The sequence below is a fragment of the Oncorhynchus masou genome, chromosome 24 (assembly GCF_036934945.1).
Source record: "Oncorhynchus masou masou isolate Uvic2021 chromosome 24, UVic_Omas_1.1, whole genome shotgun sequence".
Taxonomy (NCBI): domain Eukaryota; kingdom Metazoa; phylum Chordata; class Actinopteri; order Salmoniformes; family Salmonidae; genus Oncorhynchus; species Oncorhynchus masou.
Window position 1 is genome coordinate 38,137,772 of NC_088235.1, and position 11,746 is coordinate 38,149,517.

Genomic DNA, 11,746 nt, shown 5'->3' on the forward strand with positions numbered 1-11,746 from the left:
ATGCTCTACACTTGGTGCTTTCAAGACAACTGGGAAATCGGAAAAGAACGATGTCAAATCATGATGTCAGTGATCTTCAGCTCGGAGTAAAACAAAGATGCCCGAGTTTCCGACTTGGAATTCCGAGTTGCGTGACCATTCAAACCGATTTTCCCAGTCGGAGTTCGTTTTTCACCAGAGTTCCCAGTTGTATTTAACGCAGTGAAGTCGGAGATTTCCGAGTTCCCAGTCGTTTTGAACACAGTATAAGTACTCAGCTGTTCCGAGGCAAGTCGACGAAATGGCTGCATTTCTGCGATCTCTCAAATTTCCCCGATGTGTTGTCCGTTTTTCTGACCGTGATCTGTAGACCCTCATTTGAATACGTTTACGGACAACAGAAGACCACGATGGTAGCTCAATGTCGTTTGCTATGGCTAAGCCTTGCACATAGGCAGTTATCTAGCTAGATAGGCTAACGTAGCTAGCCAGCAAGTATGGTCACTAACGTCTACTGCTTTGCTGGTGGTTGCATGACCTGTCTCGTAAACACGAAGGATACGAACTAACTCGCTAGTCAGCTACCGATACTTAATGTATTGATAAATTAAAATGGCCAGGTGTCAACAGATGAATATACATACTAGCTAACTGTTTGACAAATAAAACATGGCAATGGCATGCTAAACCCTGCTTGCTTCTTTAAGTAGCCAACTCCACGATTTACGACGGAGTTGAGGGCAACTAGTCTGGGCGGACTGGAGCTCCGACGTCAGATACGTTTTAATAAACATGTAAAAAACGACGGATTTCAGCAACCGAATAATAGTCTGCATTTATACATGACAGTGTCCTCTGTGTAAATTAATGCTATTTCGTGCGGAAATACATCGTTTTTTTATCACTTATGTGACATAGAAACTCCAGTCCGCCGCACAAGTCGCTGTTCCAATCCATCATAAATCGTGGAGTTGAGTTTGCAATTGTTTAGTTAACGTCAACGCGCTAGTGCCATGTTGGGGATAGGTGAAGCCAAGAAAGGGTGCTTGTTTGTTTGCCAGCTAGCTAGCTATTGTGGTGCCAAATTTGTTTGAATAATAGTGTTGTGCATTCGGTGCATTTTTTGTTGTTGCATGCTCACACCTCAAAGTAACTTAAACATTGATCACTTTTTCCTTCCTTGAATATTGGTTGGTTGTGGTTTGTCTGCCTTGTCTAACCGCTTCACTTCCATACATACTTCCATACAGCTTGTATTTGGGAGAATGGGTATCAATATTTGCTGATGATTTATGCCCTATTTGTTAAAACAGTCAGACACTCCACGTTTGATAGTCTGCCATGTTTAGGCCTAGTTTAAAAATTAACAATATGTTTATTTTTATTTTTCTGCAGGCTGAAAGCATTATCAATTCTCGTGGCATTGTAGAAGATCACGAGGGAGATAATGAAGATTCTGACTCAAACCTCCAAGTAAGATGGCCCATACAAAGGTCTAAACAATTGTCTCAGGACTGCTCTGAGTGATAATGAGGAGTTTAATAGAAATCCATATTGGCAGTTTTTTTTGTTGCCACGATAGCATACCTATACACTCAGTTATGAACAAAGTTTATGAGATTGAGGGTTATTGCATTTTGTGTGTACACAGGGATTGATATTAAAGTCTGAAATGCACTTGTCAGGAGTATTTTTTTGGTTGCCTGAAGATCAATTAGCTATTTACACACAGAATTGCCATATTATATTGCCTGCCTTTCACCTGCAACTAGGGGAAGAATCAGAAAGATCAGCACTGGAATAATTTTTTATTTAGTTATCAGTAAAAACATTCTCAGAGCAGGCTCAACTTGCTAGACTGCCATAAATTGTCTGTCTTCCACTTAAACAATGGGGAGGAACCAGAAATATCAGTTCTAGGCTCCTGGAATTCTTTGCAGTATTCTATATATTTTTTTAACCACCTGCCCAATGGGGCAACCTCAGAGCATGCTAATCTTGCAAGACTGCTCAGTTCACTTAGGGAAACCATTAATGTCAATCACTTATACACCATTGTTCATGTGACTAGGTGGAGCTCAATGTGTTCAGGGCCCAATGGATGTCTGAACTGAAGCCCAACTCTGGGTCCAATGGGGTGAACAGAGGACTGTCATCAAGAGCTGCAGACCTGAGAAGAAAACAGGAACTGGCCCGGGAGGAAAAAGTAAAGTTGTTAGAGCCATTTACACTGAACAAAAATATAAATGCAACATGTAAGGTGTTGGTCCAATCATGAGCTGAAATAAAATATCCCAGAAATGTTCCATATGCACTAAATGTATTTGTCCAAAAATTTTGCACATACATTTATTTACATCCCTGTTAGTGAGCATTTCTCCTTTGCCAAGATAATCCATCCACCTGACAGGTGTGGCATATCAAAAAGCTGATTAAACAGCTTTAAACAGCATGATCTTTACACAGGTGCTGGGGACAATAAAAGACCACTCTAAAATGTGCAGTTTTGTCACATAACACAATGCCACAAATGTCTCAAGTTTTGAGAGAGCGTGTAATTAGCATGCTGACTGCAAGAATGTTCACCAGAGCTGTTCCCAGATAATTTTATGTTCATTTCTTGACCATAAGCCACCTCCAGCATAGTTTTAAAGAATTTGGCAGTACGTCCAACTAGCCTCACAACCACAGACCACATGTAACCATGCCAGCCCAGGACCTTCATATCCGGCTTCTTCACCTGTGGGATCGCCTGAGACCAGCCACCCAGACAGCTGATGAAACTGTGGGTTTGCATAATTGAAGAATTTATGCACAATCTGTCAGAAACCGTCTCAGGGAAGCTCATATGCGTGCTCGTAGTCCTCACCAGGGTCTTGACCTGACTGAAGTGTGCCGTTGTCACTGACTTCAGTGGGCAAATGCTCAGCTTCAATGGCCACTGGCACACTGAAGAAGTGTGCTCTTTACAGATGAATCCCGATACATTTTATCGATGGCAATTTGAATGCACAGAGATACCGTGATGCAGTCCTGAGGCCCATTGTTGTGCCATTCATCCGTCACCATCACCTCATGTTTCAGCATGATAAATCACAGCCCCATGTAAATGTCCCAGTTCTTCCATGGCCTGCATACTCACCAGACATATCACACATTAAGCGTGTTTTGTGATGCTCTGGATCGACGTGTACGACAGCGTGTTCCAGTTCCCGACAATATCCAGCAACTTCGCATAGCCTTTGAAAAGGAGTGGGACAACATTCCAAAGCCACAATCAACAGCCTGATCAGCTCTATGCAAAGGAGATGTCACAATGCATGAGGCAAATGATAGTCACACCAGATGCGGACTGGTTTTCTGATCCAAACCCTACCTATTTAAAAAAAAAAGTTATGTGACCAACAGATTCATATCTGTATTCCCAATCTTGTGAAATCCATAGATTAGGGCCTAATGAGTTTATTTCAATTGACTGATTTCCTTATGAACTGTAACACAGTAAAATCTTTGAAATTGTTGCATGATAAGTTTTATATTTTTACTGTCATATAGAATATTAGTTTTACACCATATTTTACTGCCTGCTATCAGCATCATCTTCACTATCGTTTTCAACGTTTGTTTCTTTGTCTTAGGCCAGAGAGTTGTTCCTAAAAGCTGTTGAGGAAGAAGAAAATGGAGCTGTTTATGAAGGTATGTCTCTGAGACGAGATATGCTACACAAAATGAAATTTGTATTTTATGGTCAAAATGATTGACCTTTTAAATGTATCGTTCACCCAAATTACAAAATTACACATTGGTTTCCTTAATCAGTAAGCAGTCTATGGACAAGGTATGACCGCAATCCATGCTTTGGTTTTATTTCCCTGCAACTGTTTCCAAATGCTAATATTTTAGCATTTGGAGCATATCTCATTCAAGTCATGATACCATTTAGAATTTTTTGCACATCATGTTTAAATCATCTTAAAGTATGATTTTAAAAGTAATTACGATTTCAAATGTTAATATTGGTACCATGATTTGAATGGGATTATTGTGTGCCTATAGTTGGGATTGGGAATAATGGTTTTACACAAAATAACAGCTAAACTTTTTCCCCTCCCTAATTTCTAGCAATTAAGTACTATCGCAGGGCAATGCAGATTGTGCCTGACATTGAGTTTAAAATCAACTACAGTCGTTCTCCTGATCCAGAGGGTGGGTAAGTCTTAATATGTTGGTATACAGTAACACTACAATGACGACTACATACTGAAAGTGTCATGCCTCTTTTCCATACAAGTTCTACCATATGAATGATACTGCATATCTGTTTCCTAGCAATGAGAAGGACATGGATGGTGAAATAGAGGATCTACTGGCCTACTTCCATCAGCAGCTCACTCTGCAAGACAACTCTCTGAAGATATGTGTTCCTGAGGTGGAGATGACTCAGATGCACATCTCAGGTAGAGTTTCTGCAATAGTTAGAAAGGAACAATCCCCACATCCAATAACATTACAGTTATGTTGGCAACTCTCATGCGACCACAGTGGTTTATTAAGATGCACCAGCATAAAATGTTTCAATCCCAATGGGATCTTGGTCAGGATTGGAACCACTCAATGAACCACTGTCTGGGAGAATATTGGATTTGCACTACTCAATTAGTATACTGGATTTTCTGTCTGGTTTTACTGGATTTTCTGTCTGGCCTTTACACAAACATTGATGGACTTCTATACATTACATCATCTCTCTCACTGTCTGTTCCTTTGGGTTTCTGTCCACAGCCCTGCCTCTAGAAGTCTTGATATACATATTCCGCTGGGTTGTGTCTAGTGATCTGGACCTGCGTGCCCTGGAGCAGCTCTCCCTAGTCTGTAGAGGCTTCTACATTTGTGCTAGGTCAGACCAGTCATTACAAATCCAACATATTTTAAATGTACTTGCCACAAACATGGTTTTGATTCATTTTAATTCATGCTGAACTTTCTAGTGCTGTGAAACACTGTCTATACACTGTATCAAAACAGGCTCCTGAATGATGTATTGTTCTTTTTTAAATGAAACAGATTGTTATGCCCTTGGTGTTGATTTCTCCTCAGGGACCCAGAAATTTGGCGTTCGGCCTGTCTAAGAGTGTGGGGCAGGAGTTGTACCAAACTGGTACCCTTCAACTCCTGGAGGGAGATGTTTCTTGAGAGGCCACGTGTGCGCTTTGATGGTAAACACTAAGGAATATTACTTATTTATCATCCTTAGAGAAAGAAAAACCCTTCTAACATATGTGGATTTGTTTCATATACTTCTCAATTTTCTCAATACCAATGCACAATTGGCATGTCTAGCAAAGGTTGCATAGCTAAAAATAGATTGGTCCCATTTGATCAGATGCTTGTTATGTTTGGTAAATTCAATGTTGACTTTGCAGGTGTTTACATCAGCAAAACGGCATACATCCGTCAGGGAGAGGAGTCCCTTGATGGATTCTACAGGGCTTGGCACCAGGTGGAGTATTACAGGTCGGTGCTTCAGTCAGTCACTGGTGTCTTTATTATGACATGCTAATCACTGTACAGTTGGACAAGACTAGCTATACTGTTTGTGTCCCCAGATATCTGCGTTTCTTCCCTGATGGCCAAGTCATGATGCTGACCACGCCTGAGGACCCAATGGTCACCGTTCCTCGTCTGCGTAGTAGGAACACCAGGTATTTAAAATGCAACATACACTGGCATCTAAGTCTGGGTAACACATTTGAGGGCAATAGTGTGTTTTTAGATGGTCACAATAGTTGGATTTGTAACATTCATGGCTTTTCTTTTCCCTATACACAGGGTGGAGTCCATTATGTGTGGTCATTACCGTCTGTCGCAGGACACAGACAATCAAACCAAAGTCTTTGTTGTTGTCTCCAAGAGAAAAGAAGAGGTGAGAGAGAAGTTACAGCATTGGACAGGGATTCATTGATGTGGGAAGGTATTTGCATATTTTGTTTTCCTGTTATTTCAATTGGTAGTTAGTCTTGTCCCATCGCTGCAACTCCCATACGGACTCGGGAGAGGCGAAGGTTGAGAACAGTGTGCCCTCCGAAACACAACCCAGCTTAACCAGGAAGCCAGCCACACCAATGTGTTACAGGAAACACCGTACACCTGGCAACCGTGTCAGCATGTATTGCGCCCGGCCTGCCACAGGAGTCGCAATGGGACAAGAATATCCCTGTGGTCCAAACCCTCCTCTAACCCGGACAATGTTGGGCCAATTGTGCACCGCTCCATGGGTCTTCCGGTTGCAGCCGGCTGCGACAGAGCCTGGACTCGAACCAGGATCTCTAGTGGCACAGCTAGTGATGCAGTGCCTTAGATCACTGCGCCACTCGGGAGGCCCATTTGTTTTCCTGTTATACCTTAAACCCAACAAGATAGTCAGTTTCCGTACCTATTAACTGGTGCAGGACACAGGATAGGATAAAATACTTTTTGGACTCGTCATTGTTCACAGATGATTGAAGAGTGCTTTGGCTGTCCAGTTCTTACTGTCATTTATCTCTGTGTGCATGTTCTCTCTTGACAGAAGGTGGCAGAGTACCAGAGAAACTCTCGGTTTTGCCGGCGGAACCCAGCGGCGCCCGAGACGGAGCACAGCTTTCACGTGGGACTGCAGCTGTCGTCTGGCGGGCGCCAGAGCTTCAACAAGCTGAATTGGATTCACCATTCCTGCCACATCAACTACAGGTAATATCACTGGGAAGTTAGGGTTTTGATTTGACACCATTCATTCAATGAATGTCATTGCAAGAGAGAAAAGTGATTGGGAATTTAACTTTTCACTGAGTTCTCAGGTGTATCCATCTCCTAAAGCAGCGTAAATGTGATTTTATTGTTGTTTTTTTAGATCCACCGGAGAAACGGTTGTCACTGCCTTTGACTTGGACCAGATGTATGCATCTTTCTTCTTTGCACGTGTGAAAAGCTACACAGCATTTTCTGAACGCCCACTGTAGGGAAGCCTAGAGAGAAGAGATAAACGTCACCACCCAACAGTTTACACAACACTTAAACTAAATGCATATTTCTCTGCCTGTTGGCTTTGGGTTGAACTATGATTTTTAATGAATGTATACCAATCAACCTGCATCTGATTCTAAACGTATTGTGTGTGCCACATAGCCATTGTGTCTATGGCTGTCACAGAAAACAAAAAATATTCTACTGATTCTTCTTTTGAAGACTGGATAGTTGTCCAGTATGATGACATAAAATGTCAATAATATATTTTTCACCCATTTCCAACAATGAATATTATGACTTTGATTTTGTTAATTCTCTAGTAATATATTTTCTTCCATATGGTAAATCAACTGGAATAAACAAAAGTGGGAACTGTGTAGTTGTTTTTTTTTATCACTATAAGGCCCACAACAAAAGCAGAACACTGATGGAGTTCCTCTTACTTACCCCCAATCGTAATACAACACTCTTCCTTGCCACGGACACGCATTTAAATTATTTAATTCTAAATCACTTTTCTTGACCAGGGCACACATAATCAATCCACTTATTGCATATTCTAGGAACCCAGGGCTGAAATGGATTTAGAGTAAAACAAATTTGATTTACTAAATTTGATTTACTTTTGATAGTGTGTCCTCATAAGCGTCATAAATAACATTGCCATGTTTGTATCAGATTACAAAATATGTCAAATATACAAATTGTAAAGGCTCTCTTTAGTGATATTTATCAAAATGTAATTGATGAAATGCACAACCTCAAATCAGCCTACCTCTCAGATGATAATGGTGAAATGAATTGTAAAATCTCGTCTTTTCACATGACCTTTTGATAGTGTGTCCTCATAAGCGTCATAAATAACATTGCCATGTTTTCCAATCCTGTTGATTTTTTAAAAATCTTCAGAACCATCATTCTTTATAACCCATGGATCAGTCTATTGAAAAGTATTCCCCCAGGTGATAGTTTGGTCACATACCAGGGAAAATTAGCATATAAGAACAGGAAGAAATCATCTAGGATTTGTGACATGACAATCCCCACAAGCTTCAAATTATGTTTACTTATGGGGTGATACGTATCTATATTTAAATGATAGGCGTACTGTTTGACAGCTGACTTAATAATAGGAAGGTGTGAAAGATGTGTATAGGGAATATCATTGTAAATGATAATTGCAATGGGGGTGATAAGATCCTAGTGCTATTTATTTAACTAGGCAAGTCACTTAAGAACAAGTTCTTATTTACAATGACAGCCTACCCTGGTTATTGAGGAAGCAGTACTGGCTTTGACTTGTTCTAGGACGATGCCTGAAATACATCACAGAAGATACAGACAAAACATTCAGGATTTTATTATTTCCAATCTAGGACATTACAAATGCAACAGCTTCGAGACTGGCTTTACTTGCATTGTTAGAAAGCTGAGAACATTTTTTTACAGACTACTGTAGATACACTACTGATCTTGCAGTCCATTCACAGATTGGGAGAACATGAGAATGTTGTCATGCTGTTTCATTCTCAACTAGTCAATTATCTGAGAACATTTCATAATTTGATTACATAATTCAAACAGCTAACATAGCACTTCCACTTTTCAGTATTATGTGGCTGTAAATGTCTTTCAAAGAGAGACATCTCTACAACATAATTTGGTGATTTGGCCCCTTTTGTAATTAAGGCATATGTGGACTACAATACAACACCATAATTAAGGGGAAAAGTTAAACATGTACAAACATAAGTAGCAACATCTATTAAGGAAATGCTTTAGAGAAAATGAGTCACATTCAAACGTCATGGCTTGATGTAACTTGTAGCCTGATTCAATGTAATGAGTGAAAACAAGGAGGCAAACACTTGAGTGTAAGAGAGGTGTCGGTTTAAAACAGCATGAACCATGCAAATATACAAACAATATTAAATATGATACAGAATTGTGAGTTTAGTTTGTACATTAAATGTATTTATTATTTTATGCGTTCCATGGAGTTGAGGTTGAAATTCAAAGAATACAGGTAGTACCAGTAATACTAGGGTGACCTTGGGTAAATAGATACTGAGAATATGAGAATGTGTCATACCAGAGGCTGAATTCTGAGGGTGGAGTGGACACCTTTATCTACTTCATTAATTTTCAACACAATCCATGACATTCTCAGTGTGATTTTTGCTGCATAATATGTTGCGATAAAGTAGGTCATAAATATACAAACTGGGAAACATTAAATAGAAACTAAATTGCTACTGTAGAGGAATGGTCTTGTGCAGTAGCTAGGGCTCTCAATCTCAGACACCCATAACTAAAATATTACGTAATTGCATCTGTTCATGAGAGATTAAGGCTCTCATAAAATGTCCTCGTACATAAACTATTGTTACAACAACGGCAATATCTAAAGCAAGACCTAAAATATAAATGACCATTTCTAATATTTATCGTTCACAGAATTTATTGTTCTGATCAGTGCCATTTGATGCAAATACTTTCGAATCTGATCAACTGATGGACAACAGACAAAGCTATTATTGCAACTGGTTTTGAGCTATAGCTCTCCTGAGTCATGAATTTACGGTGCAGGCGAACCTCTCTAAGGAGAGTTTCAATACTCACTGGATAAAGTTACTTACTGGATACATTTGACACTGTGACAGCGTTCTCTATGCACCTGGTAGTTACTTGGCTCCAGACGACGAATACATAGATCATGTTAAATAGGAGTAATTCAACTTATCACGCACATGCAGAAGAATCTGACCCTAGTAACATTCCAGGGATCATTTGAGAGTGAAAGTACAGTCTTCACAGGTGTTTACCTCATTGCTGTATCTAAAACTTTAAAAGGTGCTGGACACAATGATCTCATAGCTTATATGGAATAAAAAAAGCCACCAATCCGTAAAGCCATAATGCAAAATTTAAAAGAACTAGGGGGTTTGGGGCTCCCTCACTTTCAGAAATATTATTTGGCTGCAAACATTCATAATATCATGTTTTGGATTCAGCCTCTTGACTTTCATTCCAGGGTCAATTATACAATCTAAGTCCTGTATGGCCACATCAATAAGAGCTATCGTATGCTCTCCCCTACCAGCTCCATTTGCTACCTTCTGTAAAGATTACCTGGTCAGGCAAACTCTCAAGATATGGAATAACCGAAGGCTGAACCTAGATATTAGTGATATTCTTGCCTACTCACCATTAGTTTTTAGGCTATTTCCACCATCCCTTGCAGACAAAGCTTTTGATATATGGAGACAAAATGGTGTGAAATCACTCAGTGACCTCTATAAAGATGGCACCTTTGCATTATTAAAATTTCTTTCAAATACATTCAATTTTCCAAATGCCCATTTCTTTAGATACTTACAAGCATGAGATTTTATATATATCCCACAGGTACCATCTCACACCATTTTGGGTGACATATTCAACACAACGCCAAAATTATGCCTATCCACTGTGTATTCAAAATTATGAACTTTTGGCACTCCATGCCCACAATCATTGAGAAACTTGGGAACAGGATTTAGGATTTTAAATTAAAAAATATAACTGTGAGCAGCAATGAACGGGGTTCACAGGATGACAGAAAGGACAAGATCAGTTGGATAAAGCAAGCACTCCATCATGTAGAAACAATATCTTTACGTGCAATCATGAGTCTAAATACAAAATATGGAGTGAATCTGACATGTAGTTCGTTAGAAGATGATTGGAGATGATTTTCAGCATTAGTGCTACATATGTAAAGAATGAGTTGTTAAATGTTTCCTTGTTGTTTGAGATATCAACACCAAATTCAATGTGGAACGTCCATTATAGTGATTTCCAGTTGATAGGCCAAGGTGGAGTGGATTTACAGAATTGGGCACTGATAAATGTCTAAATTGGAATGCAGTGGCTGTACATTAACATGCTATACATGACATCAGAGCTCGAGCTCTGTGCTTCACAGCGCTGTATTGGTTTTGATGGACATCCATTCGAAGCACCTCACACGAGGGATGAAAGTTGCCCCCATCCCCACAGCTAATTGGGCAACTGTTGCAAAAATATAAATTCTTAGTGAGGAAAATGCTGTAAACTAAGAGGACTGAGACATTGAGGATTATAATAAATACCGCTTTGTTGTCATACAAGCAAGTGAAACACCCATGAGTCCAAATGTGCATGTCATATTTCCATATAATAAAACTCATGTCAAATACAGTGTCAATGTTTATGATCACTATGTTTGGTGTACAGTTACAAGATGACACGCAGTCATACCCTTGGTTGTTCTGAACAGAATTACCCCGTTTGTCTATTGTGAAGAAAATTTTCCACGGTACACACACCTGAATGCACACGTCTCCTTTTTATGCACATCAAAATGCATGTTTCCCTGAATTGCATTGTGAAAGCATAACACTGAAATATCGTGTTTTATAACCTAGCTAGTCATGTTGGCAATAGAACAGGATCCAAATAATGCCCACCTGACCCAGACTGTGATTTATAATGGACTGTTTTTGGATTACGTATACAAAAACAGTAATTGTGTGAGGATGGGGGTTGAATTGTTGTGTTCCAAACAAAACTACAAGTGAGGTTGGTCTAGTTCCTCAAATGGCACAGCTAGGAGAGCTCAAAAAAGCACCACATAGTTGTTGACTCTTCTTTGAGTCATAAAAGTGCATTGAAATTACTTAGGAACAGTGCACATTTCAGACAGGTGTGTGGCCACCTGGAGATACCAGTTAGTTCTCCC

General features: G+C 39.7%; 1 protein-coding gene across 1 annotated transcript; it reads left to right on the forward strand.

The window, feature by feature from the left end:
- Positions 1–42: 42 nt before the first annotated feature.
- Positions 43–7,359, forward strand: LOC135512140 (F-box only protein 9-like). The gene is made up of 13 exons (XM_064933841.1): positions 43–392; positions 1,375–1,452; positions 2,051–2,185; positions 3,618–3,675; positions 4,102–4,189; positions 4,309–4,436; positions 4,762–4,876; positions 5,077–5,195; positions 5,403–5,493; positions 5,586–5,681; positions 5,809–5,902; positions 6,548–6,708; positions 6,869–7,359. The coding sequence occupies exons 1-13, from the start codon at positions 390–392 to the stop codon at positions 6,975–6,977; spliced, it is 1,275 nt and encodes a 424-aa protein (XP_064789913.1). The 5' UTR covers positions 43–389; the 3' UTR covers positions 6,978–7,359.
- The last annotated feature ends 4,387 nt before the right edge of the window (positions 7,360–11,746 follow it).

Coding starts and splice junctions, on each gene's coding strand:
- LOC135512140 (XM_064933841.1), top strand. Junction 4,877..5,076: donor GGCTTCTACATTTGTGCTAG/GTCAGACCAGTC, acceptor ATTTCTCCTCAG/GGACCCAGAAATTTGGCGTT. Junction 5,903..6,547: donor TCTCCAAGAGAAAAGAAGAG/GTGAGAGAGAAG, acceptor CTCTCTTGACAG/AAGGTGGCAGAGTACCAGAG.